Source organism: Mobula hypostoma, chromosome 1 (assembly GCF_963921235.1).
Source record: "Mobula hypostoma chromosome 1, sMobHyp1.1, whole genome shotgun sequence".
NCBI classification, from domain to species: domain Eukaryota; kingdom Metazoa; phylum Chordata; class Chondrichthyes; order Myliobatiformes; family Myliobatidae; genus Mobula; species Mobula hypostoma.
Window position 1 is genome coordinate 133,283,214 of NC_086097.1, and position 21,752 is coordinate 133,304,965.

The 21,752-nt window shown below is 41.0% G+C and overlaps 2 protein-coding genes across 12 annotated transcripts in view; one reads left to right on the plus strand and one right to left on the minus strand.

Moving 5' to 3' along the window:
• Positions 1-5,044, plus strand: part of mbpb (myelin basic protein b) — a 189,474-nt gene extending 184,430 nt beyond the window's left edge. For 4 of the 9 annotated variants that reach the window (XM_063055873.1, XM_063055842.1, XM_063055863.1 and 1 more), the window contains one exon: positions 3,368-5,040. In XM_063055873.1, coding sequence (XP_062911943.1) covers positions 3,368-3,403 — 36 coding nt within the window. In that variant the 3' untranslated portion in view covers positions 3,404-5,040. Of the gene's footprint in view, positions 1-3,367 lie in introns of all 9 variants that reach the window. The other 5 variants (XM_063055818.1, XM_063055823.1, XM_063055880.1 and 2 more) reach the window with 3 other exon arrangements.
• A 2,101-nt stretch (positions 5,045-7,145) lies between these two features.
• LOC134350557 (zinc finger protein 236-like) overlaps positions 7,146-21,752 on the minus strand; it is a 160,240-nt gene continuing 145,633 nt past the window's right edge. For all 3 annotated transcript variants that reach the window (XM_063055924.1, XM_063055915.1, XM_063055904.1), the window contains 4 exons: positions 17,278-17,475; positions 12,072-12,201; positions 9,172-9,348; positions 7,146-8,451 (listed from right to left, as the gene is read on the minus strand). In XM_063055924.1, the coding sequence (XP_062911994.1) occupies positions 8,321-8,451; positions 9,172-9,348; positions 12,072-12,201; positions 17,278-17,475 (636 nt within the window). In that variant the 3' untranslated portion in view covers positions 7,146-8,320. The remainder of the gene's footprint in view (positions 8,452-9,171; positions 9,349-12,071; positions 12,202-17,277; positions 17,476-21,752) is intronic.

Consider the following 21,752-nt stretch of genomic DNA (forward strand, 5'->3'; position numbering starts at 1 on the left):
AGTATTCGTAATAAGGTGGATGAATTGAAAGTGCAGATTGTTATTAATGATTATGATATAGTTGGGATCACAGAGACATGGCTCCAGGGTGACCAGGGATGGGAGCTCAACGTTCAGGGATATTCAATATTCAGGAGGGATAGACATGAAGGAAGGGGAGGTGGGGTGGCGTTGCTGGTTAAAGAAGAGATTAACGCAATAGAAAGGAAGGACATAAGCCGGGAAGATGTGGAATCGATATGGGTAGAGCTGCGTAACACTAAGGGGCAGAAGACGCTGGTGGGAGTTGTGTACAGGCCACCTAACAGTAGTAGTGAGGTCAGAGATGGTATTAAACAGGAAATTAGAAATGTGTGCAATAAAGGAACAGCAGTTATAATGGGTGACTTCAATCTACATGTAGATTGGGTGAACCAAATTGGTAAAGGTGCTGAGGAAGTGGATTTCTTGGAATGTATGCGGGATGGTTTTTTGAACCAACATGTCGAGGAACCAACTAGAGAGCAGGCTATTCTGGACTGGGTTTTGAGCAATGAGGAAGGGTTAATTAGCAATCTTGTCGTGAGAGGCCCCTTGGGTAAGAGTGACCATAATATGGTGGAATTCTTCATTAAGATGGAGAGTGACATAGTTAATTCAGAAACAAAGGTTCTGAACTTAAAGAGGGGTAACTTTGAAGGTATGAAACGTGAATTAGCTAAGATAGACTGGCAAATGACACTTAAAGGATTGACGGTGGATATGCAATGGCAAGCATTTAAAGGTTGCATGGATGAACTACAACAATTGTTCATCCCAGTTTGGCAAAAGAATAAATCAAGGAAGGTAGTGCACCCGTGGCTGACAAGAGAAATTAGGGATAGTATCAATTCCAAAGAAGAAGCATACAAATTAGCCAGAGAAAGTGGCTCACGTGAGGACTGGGAGAAATTCAGAGTTCAGCAGAGGAGGACAAAGGGCTTAATTAGGAAGGGGAAAAAAGATTATGAGAGAAAACTGGCAGGGAACATAAAAATGGACTGGAAAAGCTTTTATAGATATGTAAAAAGGAAAAGACTGGTAAAGACAAATGTAGGTCCCCTGCAGACAGAAACAGGTGAATTGATTATGGGGAGCAAGGACATGGCAGACCAATTGAATAATTACTTTGGTTCTGTCTTCACTAAGGAGGACATAAATAATCTTCCAGAAATAGTAGGGGACAGAGGGTCCAGTGAGATGGAGGAACTGAGCGAAATACATGTTAGTAGGGAAGTGGTGTTAGATAAATTGAAGGAATTGAAGGCAGATAAATCCCCCGGGCCAGATGGTCTGCATCCTAGAGTGCTTAAGGAAGTAGCCCAAGAAATAGTGGATGCATTAGTGATAATTTTTCAAAACTCGTTAGATTCTGGACTAGTTCCTGAGGATTGGAGGGTGGCTAATGTAACTCCACTTTTTAAAAAAGGAGGGAGAGAGAAACCGGGAAATTATAGACCGGTTAGCCTAACGTCGGTGGTGGGGAAACTGCTGGAGTCAGTTATCAAGGATGTGATAACAGCACATTTGGAAAGCGGTGAAATGATCGGACAAAGTCAGCATGGATTTGTGAGAGGAAAATCATGTCTGACGAATCTCATAGAATTTTTTGAGGATGTAACTAGTAGAGTGGATAGGGGAGAACCAGTGGATGTGGTATATTTGGATTTTCAAAAGGCTTTTGACAAGGTCCCACACAGGAGATTAGTGTACAAACTTAAAGCACACGGTATTGGGGGTAAGGTATTGGTGTGGGTGGAGAATTGGTTGGCAGACAGGAAGCAAAGAGTGAGAATAAACGGGACCTTTTCAGAATGGCAGGCGGTGACTAGCGGGGTACCGCAAGGCTCAGTGCTGGGACCCCAGTTGTTTACAATATATATTAATGACTTGGATGAGGGAATTAAATGCAGCATCTCCAAGTTTGCGGATGACACGAAGCTGGGTGGCAGTGTTAGCTGTGAGGAGGATGCTAAGAGGATGCAGGGTGACTTGGATAGGTTGGGTGAGTGGGCAAATTCATGGCAGATGCAATTTAATGTGGATAAATGTGAAGTTCTCCACTTGGGTGGCAAAAATAGGAAAACAGATTATCTGAATGGTGGCTGATTAGGAAAAGGGGAGGTGCAACGAGACCTGGGTGTCATTATACACCAGTCATTGAAAGTGGGCATACAGGTACAGCAGGCGGTGAAAAAGGCGAATGGTATGCTGGCATTCATAGCAAGAGGATTCGAGTACAGGAGCAGGGAGGTACTACTGCAGTTGTACAAGGCCTTGGTGAGACCACACCTGGAGTATTGTGTGCAGTTTTGGTCCCCTAATCTGAGGAAAGACATCCTTGCCATAGAGGGAGTACAAAGAAGGTTCACCAGATTGATTCCTGGGTTGGCAGGACTTTCATATGAAGAAAGACTGGATGAACTGGGCTTGTACTCGTTGGAATTTAGAAGATTGAGGGGGGATCTGATTGAAACGTATAAGATCCTAAAGGGATTGGACAGGTTAGATGCAGGAAGATTGTTCCCGATGTTGGGGAAGTCCAGAACGAGGGGCCACAGTTTGAGGATAGAGGGGAAGCCTTTTAGGACCGAGATTAGGAAAAACTTCTTCACACAGAGAGTGGTGAATCTGTGGAATTCTCTGCCACAGGAAACAGTTGAGGCCAGTTCATTGGCTATATTTAAGAGGGAGTTAGATATGGCCCTTATGGCTACGGGGGTCAGGGGGTATGGAGGGAAGGCTGGGGCGGGGTTCTGAGTTGGATGATCAGCCATGATCATAATAAATGACGGTGCAGGCTCGAAGGGCCGAATGGCCTACCCCTGCACCTATTTTCTATGTTTCTATGATTGGATTGATTGAGTATGCCCGTAAGAAAATAAATCTCAGGGTTGTATGTGACTTTTAACTTTGTACTCCTGTGCATTGGAACTGGTCTACCAGGCTCTATTGTAATTAGTCAGAATACTCTCTACTTTACACATAAATTGAGATACCAAAAAGCACTGCAGAAATTTGTCTTTCATTTAGCATCAGACCCAAAGGATTGCACCTTTGAGTGTTCAGCTCTTGTACTACTCCACCAAAATGTCAGGCAAGCTTTGAGTGCTGTAAGAGTCTGGGATAGACCTTTCAAAAGGTAAAAAAGCTGTTCATATATAACACATGTACATAATTGTTTTTAACTCTGGCAAATGTACAGCCATCTTGCAGGTGTTAGCCTTCAGAGGTTCTGAACAGTTAAATGTAGCCAGAAGTATCAGTTTCTTTGATATTACTGACTCTGTACTCATTAATTCTACAAAGCACGTTTATTAAAATACACTGCCTTTAATGTTCCAAACAGGGGAAGAAAGGTGAAGGTTCACCTGCTAGACGCTGAATCCCCCTCAAGTACAACAGGAAGGAATGCTTCAAAATGGAAAAATATCCTTGCTCTGTGTTGTATATTAACAGTCTTACTATTCATGCATTAACTAGCATTTACTGAGTCCCTCCAAAGAGAATGATTGCATACAAATATGATCTTTACCAATCAGGTATCTAGCCTGGTGCTCTTAATGCAAACTTGCCTAATTCAAATTTATCTGTTAACCAGATTTTTAAAAAAGAACTGTTTATTTAAATTTCTTAATTTGAGCCACAGGATGTTGTGAGCAAAGAGATTTTAAATTAACTGGAGTAGACAGTATAATGAATGGAATGTGTTATTGCTTATATATACTAGTCCCACAGTAATTCGAAATATTTTAGAAACGATGTGAAGGTGCCAATGGTCTTAGAACTCTTTCCACTCTCCTTTTCTGTGGATAAGGAATCTAATGTTTTATAATGAATTTTATTGCGTCTTAACACTATTACTGTAAAATATCATGACAATTGCTAAGGTTTTACTAAATATATTAGCACTGTGGTAAAGTGACATCTTGTCTGACAGTTGCTGTTCAATTCAATAAACTCCATTTTGAACAGAAATGTCATTGGTTACTTGTACCCAAAGAAGCATCTCAGTAGTATAATAATCCTGACTGTCTATTCTTCACACACTCTATGGTGCAATGCAGATAAGCAGCATTACGTGTTGTAAAGCTGTGAACATTAAGGTGTTACACTAACATGATGTGTGAAAATGTTATCAGTAAGCTATAACCTCAAACTAACATTAAATTCCACATCAATGGGCCAAGACCATTGCTATGTGAGTGCTCTTTTGAATTGCACTGTTCTTGAAATTGAAGCAATATTTTTATCACCTTTACATTTACCTTTTTGTTTGTTATCCAAGTGTAGTGCATTAAAATGGCAAATTTACACAAAGCTTAAGGTGGTTGCCTTCTCAGAGGTAAACACCCTTCATGTTAGCCACGAGGGTGAATTGTCTCTGCAGCCATGAAACGTATACATGCACCAAGAATTTAATTTGAAAGAAATACAAGGGGATGATACACACTCACAGACACTGATAGGACACTCGTAGTCTACTTCTAGCACCTGCTGTTTTTACTGCAGATGTAGGAAGAGTATAGTTTATACCCGCCCTCCCTCGGTAATGCTGCTGCTACTGCTGCTCTTTGATTAGACGTCTTCCTTTTGCCAGTTGTGGCTTATTCTCCAGTGGGTGACAAAGCATGATACCATCCATTCTCCAACTGGTAATATCTAAAATGCACAGGCAGGTGAAAGTAGAGACTTATTAATTAGTTTTCCGATCTATTGCCAGTTTATGTATGGTAACTTGCTTATAGAGAACACATACTAGAAAAAGATGAATGATCATGTATGACTGAGTGATATTTCTGAATGTAAATGTAAAAAATAATGCAGCTAAACTGTTTGTCCATGTTAAAATAAAGTTAGTTATAATTCAACTACAAAGATTGCTGTTTTGCATGTTTGATGTTTGTTGAAAATGCTCCAAATTAACAAAGTTTTATTGCAAAATCTTTACAGTAGACCTCTCCCATGTTTGATGGTTTGAATGCCAGTCACTAACCACTTTACATTATCAAGAACAAAAAATAAGCTCTAATGGATTCCTTGTATCATTAAACAACTCTTCAAAATGTATTATTGAAGCAATAAAGAGCTTAAAGTAACAAATCCTCTAAATCAATAAGGTCTGACTGCAACTATTTCATCCTAGGGAAGTATTAAGTAAAGATGTTTCTGAAAAGATAAACATTGCATTAAACAGAAAAAAGTATTCAAAGGACAAGCACTTTGTCACAAAGACAATGCCTTAAATAAGCTCACTATTTAAAATTTAACATTTAGCAAATGAATGTGCAGAAGTGCCCAATGTGAATGTGGACCACAGGTTCCCAACCTGGGATCCATGGGCCCCTGCACTAGAGGGATATCTGTACACCCTGGGTATAGAGCACAAAGAAAATGGAAACTTATGGCCACTCAGCTCATCCTCTTACTGCCTGCCACAGTCAACGGATTTCCCCTATCCTCTCACATGGTGCGGCCTTGAAAGTGATAGGGTACTGCAGGATGCCTCCATTACTCACCAAGACTTCTTCCAAAATCCCACGATCTTTTCCAACTGCAGAGACGGGTAGCAGGTAGCGTCACCACTTGTGAATTCTCTCCAACTTACTTTATCTGGGACTTGGAAATACATCAATGTTCCTTCACTGACGCTTGGATACAAATCCTGGAACTCTGTCCAACTGGAATGTGGGAGTACCTTTACCAAATTAATTAAGGCAGATTAAGAATGGGCAGCACAGCAAGCCGAACTCCATTGATGCAGGTTCAATCTGACTTAGGGTGCTGTCTGTGTGGAGTTTACACATTCTTCCTGCAACTGGTTTCTTCCTCCTTTCCAAAGACATGCTGACTAGGAAGTTAATTGCACTGTAAACTGTCCATCTTCTGTGGGTGAGCAGGGAATGGATTGGTAGGACTATGGGGAGATAGGTTGGTGGGGGTGCAAAGCTGCTCTGGGGCAGCATAGACTAAGGGGCTGAAATGGTCTCCATCTATATCAGTTGGAAAAATGGAAGGCAGCATCTCACTCCACTTCTTTAGGAAAATACAGCAAAAGGTGACTTTGTCAGAACTGCACATATCCTGAAAGAAATAACAAAAATAAAAATGTTGCAATTTCCTTGCAACTCCAAGGGGGCAGTAATGAGAGATAAACAAAATACGCATCCACTGGAAATTACGAGGATAGGGGTTGGGGAATTGACTTGATGGAATTTAAGGAGTTTTAAGACTTTGAGTATAGCAGAACTTACTGGTATGTGATGTTGGGGGTTGGAGTTTGGTCCACTCAGTTGAACATTACCCATCCACTACAGCTTGGTCATTCAGAAAAGTTAAGAGTACGTTTTTGGTGGGTGTCATCTGGAAAAAAACACCCATGCAAAGCAGGTGTTAGCTTGATATATTGTATTCAAATTGGACACCTTTGTTAACCAAGGCATGGAAACAGAGGAGCACGGCTGAATTTGAGATCTTTCTCAATGATGCATTTAGAACATTGAAATTGGCCAATAATGTACAGAGCATGTATACACTACCCGCATTGTAGTGTTACTCTTGATCATAGGGCACTATTACTGAAGTTGGTTGTCTCTGGCCTAGTGCAGTGGGAAGAACTTTAAAAAAATTCTAGTTCTCCAACATTCCAGTCCCTGTATGTGCCTTTCTGTTAGCTACAAGCTTAACACTCCTCAGCCAGTGAACATCCCCTGACATTCTAAGATATTATCCATCCTCACTTACCTTTCAAGAGGACAGTCACAGCCTCACTCACAGGCCTGATCCCTGACCCCACTGCCTCATGACTCTAACTGATATAGAAGTCTGGGAAAATGTTCATTCTGTTGCCACCAAGGCTTTGAGCACGGCTGAAGTTTGCAGTAGTGAAGAGTAACTGAACCAATGTGGCCCACTGTATTAGAACATAGAAAACCTACAGCACAATACAGTATTGACAGTTAGAATTTGTTAAAAATATTCCCAGAGTGCAGATAAATATAGCATTAGTTTTTAAAGCCAACGTAACCTTCCAATGACGAACTGGATTGTCCACTTAGTACCCATTTGAAAAAATAAAAACCTCACAAAGCTGATTATTAAAAACCAATAGTATTATTTGAAATATCTTGATTTAAATACATTACATATACATACAAAGAAGAAAAAACATCCCTTGAGTCACAAATTATACAATCTATATACACATTGTTTAAACAAAAAAATAAGCTCCATTGGAGACAGATGAAAAGCCAATCTTATGATTATCTTTCGAGATGCTCTTAGTTATATTTACATGCAACCCGATATTACAAATATCACAGGTATTTACAGTGATGTTCCAAAGTCAAATATAAATGTTGCACAATGTTATTTTGGGGGTGGGGGGGTAGGGTGGAATTAACACTAGTTATATAATACACTACGAAAAAATACATTAACGAAGTGCTCATGTAACAACAGTGCAAACAAAAAATACCTTAGGCATAGAATGGAGACAATATATACATAAATATCCATGTACAAGTCCCTTATCTAGAGACATTACCAAATGCACAAAATGTTGTGCTGTGTGTGTAAAGTGGGAACATCTACAAAAATATTCTTTGGAATGCAAACAAAATTCACTTTTATACAATCAGCCATTTATTTTCATTCACAGAATAGCTTTATGTTCTGAAGACTAGTCACACTAGTGGCAAGTCATGACACTGCAGGCGAGTTAGAATGCTTGCAATAAAAAGCCAGGCAGATTGTAATTAGAGGTTCTCTGGAGATATGATAGACAATTGGCTCTGGTGGTGGGAGAGCCCATGAAATGGTCAGCCGGTGGGAGATGTGCAGCCTGGTTCTCCACTGTGCAATACTCTGAATGAGCAATCAGGCCAATTTAATTCAGCACAACTCCTGACACCACCACAATAAGTGTTCCCTGAATAGCTGAAATGAAGATAAGAAATTCCGTCGTGATTAATCTTCAAAATTGTGTAAACGTCACATTATGCCGCATCTTCCAGAACTTGTAGATCATTCTCTCTTGCTTCATAATTAGACTGAGCACTGCATGCTCATAATTTTAGCCCTTTAACTCAAGGTTAGAACCTTGCATTAACTCTTTATTCATGGTTTGTTTAACCTGGTGGCACATCCAACTTTTACCAATGACCCAGGCTGGTGGCTACCAAAGTCACAATGCCTGACCAAGATCAGGAAGAAATACCTCCAAATATATAAACAGTTGCTCCTGAATTTTCAAAACTCTATTTCTTATACTCAAGTTGGGTAGGAGTGCAAATGGTGTAAGTTAGCGGAAAACATTTGCTATCCTACAATGCCATTCATTAGAGGATTCTGGTACAACTTCAACGAGATCAAGACCACGACTGGCATCTTCTCCCTCTTGCTCTTGGCTGCTTCCAGTGTCTTGACCACTGCCTGGAGGAGCAAAAAGAACTTACTAGATTTTGCAACAGATAGAATGGTAGGTGACATGGACATGCTGTAGCAAGCAGGTGGGATTATCAGTCTAAGAACACAATTAGAATCAATAAACTAATAGGCCCCTAGAAACTGCTTCATCGCTAACTATGGTTGTTCCTCTCCCCCAACTTCCAGAGATTTGGCCCCACCACATCACCCACTTTGATGCACTGTCAGAGTTTAGAATAGATTTTGTATTCAAATCAGTCATCTTACAAGAGATTCACTTCTGAGCAATTTATCTTGTATAGCTTTTCACTTTTATTTAGGTGCACTGCAACATGGTTGAGTCATGGAGCTAATATCCAAAGGCCTAGCCCACTGATCTAAAAACATGAGTTCAAATTCTATCCCAATCACCGCAAAATTTAAGGAACAAATAATGAAATCAATAATTGTGACAGTGAAATGACTGGACCACAATAAAAACTTCTGGTTCACTTCTCAGGAAGGAAATCTGACTCCGTTCCACATTGTAGCTGCTACACTAAACCAAACCTCATGTGGTTGGCATTGTACAAGCAGGACAGGCAACAAGTGTGATTTGCGTAATGGCAATAGATCCTCTACAGGAATAAGTAAAATCAATCCAATGATTCATTCTGCACTACCACACAGGAAGAACATGTACATTATTTTAACCATTAATTCAATCGCAATAAGTGGATCACTAACCAGGAAAGCCGTGTGCCCTTTTCATATGTATCTTCATATTGCCTTTTTGTGTGAAGGAAATTCCGCAGTATTCACATTTGTACGGTCTCTCCCCAGTATGTTTCTTCATATGAACTTGTAGTGCATTTTTTTGGTTGAAAGCTTTTTCACAAAGGTTGCACTGAAATGGCCGCTCACCTGCAAAACAGTGCAAATATTTTCAGTCATAATGAATGCACTCAAATTTCAGCCAGACATTTGGTTTCTGGTGGATTTAAAGACTGACAGTTCTCCATTTTGAAATTAAACCATGTTGATGGGAAACAAAGTCTTCCAAACTTTCCAGACTGAGACATTATATCATGTGACAACTTCCCCTCCTCAATCTCCTCTCCATAATTCTTTTTAAAAAATGTTTAATCTTACTCTGATTACAGCTGAGTTTTTGTTGTTGCATGAAATTACATTACATTATAATGTAATGGATTCATTGCATCATTAAGTAGTTCTTCAAACTATTATTGAAGCAAGAAGGATGGTCCATAAAAGTAATAAATCTCCCAAATCAGTAAGCTCTGGCTGCAACTATTTCATCCTGGGCAAGTATTAAGTAAACACTGGAGGCTTTTCAATAAAAGATAAACATTGTATGAAACAAAAGAACACTCAAAAGGACAAGCACTTTGTCAAAAAGACAATGCCTCAAATAAACTCTCTATTTAAAATTTAACATTTAACAAATGAATGTGCAGAAGTGGCTAATGTGAATCTAGATCAGCGTATGCTACAAGCATACTAAAATTCAAGAATCAATAATATACTTTTAAGCACTATTAACTGTAGATCAGGGGTCCCCAACCTTTTTTCACCACAGACCGGTTTAATATTGACAATATTCTTGCAGAGCAGCCGACGGGGGGGTGGGGGAGGGGAGTTGTTCAAGTAGGGTTAAACTCACCTCAACATGTCTTTTACAGTTAGGGTTGCCAACTTTCTCACTCCCAAATAAGGGACAAGAAAGCAGTCAAATCCTGACGAAGGGTCCCAGCCTGAAAAGTCAACTGTACCTCTTCCTATAGATGCTGCCTGGCCAGCTGCGTTCACCAGCACCTTTTCTGTGCATTGACGGGACACTTGTGTTTACCCCAAGAAAGACTACCATGCCATGAAGCCTTGCGCAGGCACCCGTGTGCGCATGCATGATATGCGTTTATGTGACGTGCGCATGCGCGTACGTGCTGATTTTTTCCCCCCACATATCGGTCTTGGCTTAATCTTCCCAACTACACTGTACATACATTATTTCTACTTTATATAGGCTGTGTATTTATCATATCATTCCTGCTTTTACTATATGTTAGAGCTATTTTAGGTTTTATGTGTTATTTGGTATGATTTGGTAGGTTTTTTTTGGGTCTGGGAAAGCTCAAAAATTTTTCCCATATAAATTCATGGTAATTGCTTCTTCGCTTTATGCCATTTCGGCGTGAAAGGTTTCATAGGCACGCTCTACCTTAGCGGGGGAAATACGGGACAAGGGTGGTCCCATATGGGACAAACCAATTTAGCCTAATATATGGGATGTCCCAGCAAATACGGGACAGTTGGCAACCCTATGTTCAAGTTCAACAGTGCGTGACAGGGAATGAGGAGAGGTGCAGCTGACTCACATCGTTTCCTCACAGCCCGGTAGCACATGCTTTGCGGCCCGGTAATAGTCCGCGGCCTGGTAGTTGGGGACCGCTGCTGTAGAGCATGTGGAAATATTGCTTATATTGTTAGAATTTGACAGCAGGGTTACAAGGGAAATGGGGAGGAAAATGCACCTTAATTCATCTGTGCTCTGGCTAATTATTGTACCAAACATAGGCCTTGATATGAGTGGAGAGATTAAAAGATACACCTTTAAACAGAGCAAAGTAACCTAAATAAAGCTGCAATACAAGTACACTGCATTTTCACTTTACTTAACAATCATGCCAAATTACAACACACCTGTTCAAATTTCTTAATTTTTTACTTCTGATGTTAACAAGCTCAATATTTACAATGCCTAGACAGCTGCAATTGTTCTCAATCCCACATCTATTAAGCAGCAATTCAGATGGAGCAATTAAGTTATGCACACTAAATTATGCATATCCATCAGTTATTAAAATTCAGAGTAAAATAGTGAAGTCATAAATAAATCATGTTACCACACATCAGTTCAACTTCCTTTCACTCTCCTTGATCCTTAAATCATATTGTTTACTTAAAATTATCAACAGCTGCTGTGGTTGGTTTTAAGAACTTTATATAATTATGGACAAATCATATACGAGGCAATTTGATCCACTTTCATTTCTGAAAGTGCTACAAATTAGTTCCAGTCCCCTTCTCTTTCATTACTACTCTATGTATTTCTTTCCTGTACTACATTTACTAGTGCTTTTTATACATTTACATTTAATTTCTCCTCGAGAGCTGAAACTCAAACCTGTATCCAGTGGCACTAGTGGATTTGGGATCAGACACTTTGAAGAGCATTCAGGGTATACCCAACTTTGAAAAAGCTTTCCTCCTCTCTTCACTTGATCCTTCAATACAGATGAAGTTCTCAGGTGCACTTCCCTCCACAGATGCTACATGACTCACTGAGTTCATCCAGCATCTTGTTTATTGCTCGGAATAAACATATCCATTAATTAATAAAAAAAAACCTTATTTCCATCCAGGCTTTTTCCTCCCAGTTACCATAAAACTGCAATTGGGAACAAGTCCTGCCTCATGTTCTCCATCAAAACCACTCAAATTTTGAACATTGCTAATCAAACTTCTAAGTTTTTTAAAGAAATTAGAATGTTCAATATTGGCTTCCAAAATTTCTCACATAGCACCATTTGTATTGTCCAAAGCTCCATGTTGAACTGAATGAATACCTGTGTGGATCCGATTGTGTCGCTCCAGTTGACTTGGCTTTGCAAAGGCCTTATCACATGATTCACATTTATATAATTTAGGCTTCTGACTGCTGGGCGAAGGTCCTGGCTGGTGTGTTTGAAGATGGTCCTTGGATTAAAAGAAAGCACATTTCCATTCTTTACACACCCAAAACTCACATTGATAAATTGAGACACAAGAAACTGCAGATGCGGGAATCTGGAGTAACGATCTGCTGTAAGAGCCCAGCAGTCTGAGCAGCATTCGGGGGGGCAAGGAGGAATTGTTAATCATTCAGATCTGATGCAGGATTACAACCCAAAACGTTATCAATTCCTCCTCTCCCCCCCCCATAGATTTCCTGCAACATGTTGTTTGTTGCTTCAATAAATAATGTTATAATTTTATTTGCACTCCAGAAATTTCTGATATAAACCTATAAAAATCATTGGCAGCTCCTCATGAAAATATTTCACCTCACCTTATGTCTAAATCTTGTGATAGTGATTTTAAATCTGTGACATTTGCTTGTTGATCTATTTGCCAAAGGGAAATGCTTTTATGCCCTATTATGAAAACCTGTCATCTTGAAAACCTCTACTAGGTTGCAGTTCAATCTTCTGTCATAATTATAGAGAAATTTGGCCTAACATGCCCATGTCAACAACCACACACTCACCTCATTGAACCCATTTTCCAATATTCAGGCTCTTGCCTTTATGCCTTGCTGATCTAAGTGCTTGCTTCGGTACTTTTTAAACACCGTGAGAGTAACTGTTTCCAACGTCACTCAGGCAGTGTATTCCAGATTCCAAATATCTCTGGGTGACAATATTCTTCCTCAGATCCCCTTTAAACTCAAGTTCTCTAATCGTTGGCATGACCATTACAGAAAAGCTTTCATTACATCCAAACTATAAAAACTTTCTTCTTAAACTATAAGCTCTCCTTGCTCATCCTTAGTAACCTTCTGATGAACCTCTTGTGTATACCTCAGAAGTCCTTTGTGTGCAACTGTGGGCACCCTTGAGAAAACAATGCAGAATACTGTTGGGGCCTGACCAGAAATTTAAGATCAGTGAATGAGAATCTCACATCAATAAAATGCAGGCACAAAATAAGTCTCATTTTCAGGTCATGCATTGAAAGCCTGCATACTCCAGCAGCACTGGCTTAAATAAACCAGCAGCAAGTTCCAAAATTAAATGAAGCTCTGGCCTAAGTGAACAAAAACACATCAAGACAGCTGCCTCCGCTTTTATTCCACATTGGTTTACATCTTGCACTTGTCACCAGCCAACATTGATGCGGAGAAAAATACGTTAGGCAATTAGGCAACCGTACCGGTTACAGGGAGCTGCCTTAATGACTATCGCCTGGTAATATTCACATCTACAGTGAAGAAATGGTTTGAGAGTTTGGTCATGACCAGACTGAACTCCTGCCTCAGCAAGGACCTGGACCCATTGCAATTTGTCTATCACCACAATAGGTCAATGGTAGATGCAATCTCAATGGCTCTTCACGCAGCTTTAGACCATCTGGACAACACAAACACCAACATCAGGATGCTGTTCATCGACTATAGCATCATTCCCACAATCCTGATTGAGAAGTTGCAGAACCTGGGCCTGTACCTCCCTCTGCAACTGGATCCTCGACTTCCTAATCAGAAGCCCACAATCTGTGAGGAGGATGCTAAGAGGATGCAGGGTGACTTGGATAGGTTAGGTGAATGGGCAAATTCATGGCAGATGCAATTTAATGTGGATAAATGTGAGGTTATCCACTTTGGTGGCAAAAACAGGAAACAGGTTATTATTTGAATGGTGGCTGATTAGGAAAAGGGGAGGTGCAACGAGACCTGGGTGTCATTATACACCAGTCATTGAAAGTGGGCATACAGGTACAGCAGGCGGTGAAAAAGGCGAATGGTATGCTGGCATTCATAGCAAGAGGATTCGAGTACAGGAGCAGGGAGGTACTACTGCAGTTGTACAAGGCCTTGGTGAGACCACACCTGGAGTATTGTGTGCAGTTTTGGTCCCCTAATCTGAGGAAAGACATCCTTGCCATAGAGGGAGTACAAAGAAGGTTCACCAGATTGATTCCTGGGACGGCAGGACTTTCATAGGATGAAAGACTGGATCGACTAGGCTTATATTCGTTGGAATTTAGAAGATTGATGGGGGATCTTATTGAAACGTATAAAATCCTAAAGGGATTGGACAGGCTAGATACAAGAAGATTGTTCCCGATGTTGGGGAAGTCCAGGACGAGGGGTCACAGTTTGAGGATAGAGGGGAAGCCTTTTAGGACCAAGATAAGGAAAAACTTCTTCACACAGAGTGGTGAATCTGTGGAATTCTCTGCCACAGGAAACAGTTGAGGCCAGTTCATTGGCTATATTTAAGAGGGAGGTAGATATGGCCCTTGTGGCTAAAGGGATCAGGGGGTATGGAGAGAAGGCTGGTACAGGGTTCTGAGTTGGATGATCAGCCATGATCATACTGAATGGCGGTGCAGGCTCAAAGGGCCGAATGGCCTACTCCTGCACCTATTTTCTATGTTTTCTATGTTAATCTGTGCGGATTGGTGATAACATCTCCTCCTCACTGACGATCAACACTGGTGCACCTCAGGGTGCGTGCTTAGCCCACTGTTCTACTCTCTATATACCCATGACTGTGTGGCTAGGCATAGCTCAAATACCATCTATAAGTTTGCTGACGATACAACCATTGTTGGTAGAATCTCATGTGGTGATGACAGGGCGTACAAGAGTGAGATATGCCGACTAGTGGAATGGTGCCACAGAAACAACTTGGTACTCAACGTCAGTAAGACGAAAGAGCTGATTGTGGACTTCCGGAAGGGTAAGACAAAGGAACACATAACAATCCTCAGAGGGATCAGAAGTGGAGAGAGTGAGCAGTTTCAAGTTATTGGGTGTCAAGATCTCTGAGGATCTAACCTGGTTCCAACATATCGATGCAGTTATAAAGAAGGCTAGACTGTGGTTATACTTTATTAGGAGTTTGAGGAGATTTGGTATGTCAACAAATACACTCAAAAACTTCTATAGATGTACCATGGAGAGCATTCTGACAGGCCGCATCACTGTCTGGTATGGGGGGGGGGCAGTGGGGGCTACTGCATAGGACCGAAAGAAGCATAAGAGGGTTGTAAAGCTAGTCAGCTCCATCTTGGGTACTAGCCTACAAGGTACCCAGGACATCTTCAGGAAGCAGTGTTTCAGAAAGACAGCGTCCATTATCAAGGATCTCCAGCACCCAGGGCATGCCCTTTTCTCATTGTTACCATCAGGTAGGAGATAAAGAAGCCTGAAGGTACACACTCAGTGATTCAGGAACAGCTTCTTCCCCTCTGACATCTGATTCCTCAATGGACATTGAACACCACCTCACTTTTTAAAAAATATATAGTAGTTCTGTTTTTGCATGATTTTTAATCTATTCAATATATGTATACTGTATAAAGTATACCGAATAAGATTTATTTATTTATTCATTTCTTCTATATTTATTGCATTGAACTGCTGCTGCTAAGTTAACAAATTTCACATAACATGCCGGTAATAATAAACCTGATTCTGATTACAGGAAGGCCAAATGCTGAGTCAGGTTCTATGCTGGCTCCAGCTATGTATCAGCCATTGGAAAAGAACAGGGAATAGGCAGAGTATTGAATGTGTGCAAGCACAAATTGCATGTGCAAATGAAATATAACAATTATCAAACATCTGAGATGTCTACTGGCTCTGCAAAAGATGAATATATTCTTCCAATACAAACATATCGTGCTTTGCTGGTAGACAGTGGTGACAAGGCTCCTGAGTTTGTATGATACCTGTAGTAATGACAACAGTGATGGCTACACAGAACAATATCATTTATCTGAGCTCTAATCCAAGACCTCATTACAACCTCATCTACACTTATCCATAGAGCTGTGTAGATCTCACACCTTTTGTTCACTGTGGTGAATCAAAGGGAGAATGCCTTCAAATACTAAACAGTGTGGCATAGCAGACAGCATTGCTGCTTCACAGCTCCAGGGACTCGGGTTCAATCTCAAACCCTAGTGCTGTCTTGCACCTTCTGCTGTATGGAGTTTGCACCTTCTGTTTGTGACTGTGCAGTCACCTCTAGGTGCTCCAGTTTCCTCCCACATCCCATAATTGCACAGGTTGATAGGTTGATTGGCCGCTGTAAATTGCCTCTACTGTGGCAGTAACAGAATCTGGGGAGAGCTGATGGGAACGCTGGGGGGAATAAAATGGGTTAGTACAGGAGACATGTAAAAATGTGTAAGCTAATGGGCCACTGTAAATTACTTGTGTTGATGGATGGTAGGAGAATCGGGGGGAGTTCTTGAGTTTGTGAAAGAGATTAGGTTACAGGGAGATGAGCAGGGAAGTAGGACTGGTATGAGAACTAGTCTACTGTCACGAGGCCACACTCAGATTGGATGAGCCACACCTTGCATTCCGTCTGGGTAGCCTCCAACCTGATGGCATGAACACCAATTTCTCCAACTTCTGGTAATGCCTCCACCCCCCTTCCCCATTCCCATCCCCTTTTCCCACTCTCACTTTAACTCCTTGCCTGCCCATCACCTCCCTCTGTTGCTCTAACCCCCTTTTCTTTCTTCCATGGCCTTCTGTCCGCTCCCATTAGATTCCCCCTTCTCCAGCCCTGTATCTCTTTCACCAATTAACTTCCCAGCTCTTTACTTCACCCTTCGCCCTCCCAGTTTCACCTATCACCTTGTGTGTTTTTCCCTCCCCTCCCCCCACCTTTTAAATCTACTCCTCATCTTTCTTTCTCCAGTCCTGCTGAAGGGTCTCGGCCCGAAACATCGACTGTACTCTTTTCCATAGATGCTGCCTGGCCTGCTGAGTTCCTCCAGCATATTGTGTGTTGCTTAGATTTCCAGCAGCTGCAGACTTTCTCTTGTAAGAGACTTAATGAGTTGAATAGTCTTCTTCTTTGTCATAAGGAAATATGAAAGTATCATTGAACCCTCCAAATGCAACAGCTTAAGGAAATTAAGTTGATATTCTAGTGCTACAATTTTCTAGGAATTGAATCAAAAACTTGAAGGCCTGGGGCAATGCACAAACAAGGACAATAAAGCAAGAGAAGCAAACTTAATATATTTGTTAATTAGTTCATCCACTACCTTGAGATGTGCTGCTCGCTTGAAGGCTTTGTTGCAGATGTTGCATATGTGGACTCTTTCCTCCCCATGGGCTTCTCGGCAATGTCGACGCAGCATGGATCCAGAGGAGAAGCCTTGACTACAATTGGGACAGTGATTTATCTGGCCTTCATCATCTGTCTGACTGTCCTCTGTAAGACTTACTGCTGTCTCATTTACCTAAATCGAGAAGGTACAAAAACATCTGTTGTTGATGGTTACACCAAGCGCAAGGTTCACACTAAAGCACAAATAGCAGCAATTTCCTCAGGTTTCCATGCTTACACAGTTACTGATAACCTCAGTTATTTGTTACTGGGGAATAAACCCAAAGGAATGTTTTCAGCAGAACAGAGGGGAGAATCTGGTATTTATCGGTCTAATGCTGCAGAGACGAACAGCAACAAGCTACTAACTTCCTGAAAGAAATCGATGACTTGAACTCTGCACATACTTTGATGTTTAATGAAGAAGAAGAAAGCCCTTAACTCCGAGTGGAGTCATCAGAATGCCGTCATGACGGCGTTTTCTTTAGCAGACTTTCTTATTTTTACGAGGCCGAGTTGCTAGCTCGACGCTCAACCCAGCACGGATGGAAGTGTGCAAGGGAGCCGGCTGGATTCGAACTCGGGAGCCTTTGCTCCGAAGTCCGGCACTGAGGCCACTACGCCACCAGCTGTTAACACTCCAGCAGATGTTTAATGGCATTGGTTAATTATTGGCACATGTACTGAGATACAGAGAAAACTTTTGTTTCTGTGCCTTTAAGACATATCATTCCCTGCAAAACTACAATTCGGAGGTAAAAAGGAAAATAGAATGCCAAATTTACTGTAGCAGTTTTGCAGTGCAGGTAGACAAATGAAGTGCAAGGAATCAAAAATTTATCTTTTGCATATGAGAGAGGTCCACTGGAGAGGATAACACAATCACACTCTTGTAGAAATCATTCTTACTAGGATATTACTTGGGGGCTCGAGGAGGTCAGGTCTTTTTTCCCTGGAATGTACGGGATTGGGGGTGATCTGGTAGAGGTATGCAAGATCATGAGGAACATTGACAAGGTGAAGGCGCATAGTATTTTCCCTATGTAGAGAATGCTAAAAACAAGACGGCATTGGTTTTAGATCAGAGACAGCTTCTTCACATAAATGGTACTACATATTTGGAATGAGCTGCCAGAAACAGTGGTTGAAGTGGGCACATTGGCAACACTTAAAAACTATCAAGATAAATACATGGATAGGAGAGGTTTAGAGGGTCTATGGGCCAAGCATGGACAAATGGGACTAGTTCATCAGGCAACACGGTCAGCACGGATGAGTTTTGCTGAAGGGCCTGTTTCCATACTATATATGACTCCATAATTCCAAATGCCCCCGAGAATTATGCTGGAAGACCTTTACAACATATAAAGAAAAAAACAGATATTGCAGTTTCTCAACCCTTCTTAATCTTCAGAGGAAGCACATATTATTTTACAATGATTCAAAGTGCAGCAGGTAGTCCCATAAACATTAAATCCGATGTTTTAGAGGGTATGACGCAACTCAGCGAACTCACCCTTTTCTACTTTCACTAGCAATACTAGACCTAGTATAACCACTTTAATTGGCTGATCTGGCCTTGGCTAAAGATGTGAGGACCAAGTTCAGAAGCAACTTACAGAAACCCATAGTAGATGTTTCTTTAAGAGCTCACCCACTGGATATGGGTTACATGCCACTTCAAACTATTGCTTCACAGTTTTATGATTGATTCTCCCAGTGGGACCCATATGTACATAAAAATATAATGCTACTACTCCACTCTTGGGTGCAACTAAATGATCTGGCCAATGTTGTTTACGTTTATGCTGAACATTTTATTGGCAGTTTTTCTTAAACTTATGACTACCTTGATATGTCAATACAAGAATCATTTTTTTCTATCCCAATAATTACATATTTTCCCTCTCTTTATGAACAACTTTTTAAGAAAAAGAGCTCATGTCCATGATTATATTACTGTCAAACCGTATGATAACATAACACTGTAGGAGTATTAGGCCACTCAACCCATTAAGTCTGCTCCGTCATTTTATCATGGCTGATCCATTTTCCCTCTCTACCCCTTTTTCCCAAAACCTTTCATGCCCTAACTAATCAAGAACCTATTAATCTCCACCTTAAGTACACCCAATGATTTGGCTTCCACAACTGCCTATGGCAACAAATTCCACTGATTATTCACCCTCTGGGTAAAGATATTCCTTCTCAGCTCTAGTCTATTCTGAAGCTGTGTCACTATAGAAGCATCCTCTCCACATCCACTCTATTTATACCTTTCAACATTTGACAGGTTTCAATGAGATCTCCCCCTCATTCTTCTGAATTCCAGCAAGTACAGGCCCAGAACTATCAAATGCTCCTTGTATGATATCCCTTTCATTTGTGAACTTGTGGACTGCCTCTGAACCACCTCCAATGTCAGCACATCCTTTCTTAGATAGAGTCCAAAACTGCTCACAATACTCCAAGTATGGCCTCATCAGTACCTTATAAAGCCTTAGCATTACATTCTTGCTTTTATATTCTAGCCCTCTCGAAACAAATGCTAATATTGGTTTTGACTTCCTCACCACTGACTGAATCTGCAAGTTAACCTTTAGGGAATCCTGCACGAGTTTGAAAGATACTGCGGGTGGCACTGTAGTGTAGTGGTTAGCACAACGCTTTGCAGTACAGGTAACCCAGGTTCAATTCCCACTGCTGCTTGTAAGGAGTTTGTACGTTCTAGCTGTGACCACATGGATTTCCTCCCACTGTCCAAAGATCAATTGGTCACTGTAAATTGTCCCATCATTAGGCTAGGACTGAACTGGGGGATTGTTGTGCAGCGTGGCTTGAAGAGCCAGAAGGTCCTATTTTGTATTGTATCTCAATAAATAATATTGAAATCCCCTATGACTATTGAAACACTGCCCTTTTGACAGGCCTTTTCTACTTCCCGTTGTAATTTGTGGCCCACGTCCAGACTACTGTTTGGAGGCCTATATATAACTCCCACCTCAGTGTTTTTACTCATGCAGTTTCTCATCTCTAGCCACAAGGATTCAACATCTTCCAGTCCTACATCACCTCTAAGGATTCAATTTCTTCTTTTTTTAAACCAACAAAGACAACACATTCCACCCTACTCGTCTCAATTCGAAACAACCCATTTCCTTGGATATTAAGCTCCCAACTATGATCTTCTTTCAGCCACAACTCAGTGATGCCCTCAACAACATACCTACCAATCTTTAACTGTGCTACAAGATCATCTACCTTATTCCATATACTGTGTGCATGCAATATAACACCTTCAGTCCTGCTTTCATCACCTTTTTGATTTTGCCCCCATGTTACACTGCAACACACCCCACCACTTGCAATTTTGCTCTTCCTGTCAGTCTCACAGCATCCTGTTGTATACTAACTGCCCCATCCTCAGCACCTAACCTTCTACCAATTTAATTTAAATCCTTCCCAACAACTGCCTACAAGGATATTGGCTCTCTCGGATACAGATGTAACCTGTCCCTTTTATACAGGTCATATCTTCCACAGAAGAGATCTTAATGATCCAGAAACCTGAGGTCCTGCCCCCTGCACCAGTTCCTCAGCCATGCACTCATCTGCCAAATCATCTTATTCTCATCCTCACTGGTGTGTGGCACAGGCAGCAATCCATAGATTACTACCCTGGAGGTTCTGCTTTTCAGCTTTCTACCCAACTACCTCTATGTACTCTACACTGAGTTCTCTCAGTGGAGAACTGCTCTGTAAAACACAGTCCACTTACTCAACCTCTGAATATACTTAATCTTTAAGCAACGTAACCAATTGAAGTAGAGAATCAAACATGAGAAAAGTATATACTTTTAGCTTATAAGAGTATCAAAGTATCGGGTAGTAAAGTGAGCTTTAGATCAGACATTATTCTTCTGAATGGTGCAATGGGCTTAAGGGAAAGTTGAACTTACTCCTGCACCAAACACCTATGTTCACGAAGCATCTTGATGGTCTGTATACAAAGTCACCAACCTCCTCCCCTTCAGTAATGATTTATTTTTGATGAATCGCTCCCCTTTTGTCCGCACCCTCTGGGTTTTCATGTTCTATAAAATGGTCATCACAGGTCTCATTCCTCCATTGCAATCTACTCTCTTTATCATAACTCACCCTCTACAGAAGCTTGAAAACCCATATGACCAGACTCAAGAACAGTTTCTTCCCCACTGCAATTAAACTTCTGAACCAATCATCTCTCTCTCACCCCCTTCCCAGTGGCACTGGCAGGTTCAGGCTCTTAATACACTTCCCTTCGTTATTCCATTATTGTTACTTTAGCATTGCTTTTTGCAGTACTTCAGACTGACTACAATATTTGCACCATTTATTGTATTTGCACATGGGCTTCACACGAGCAAGGAA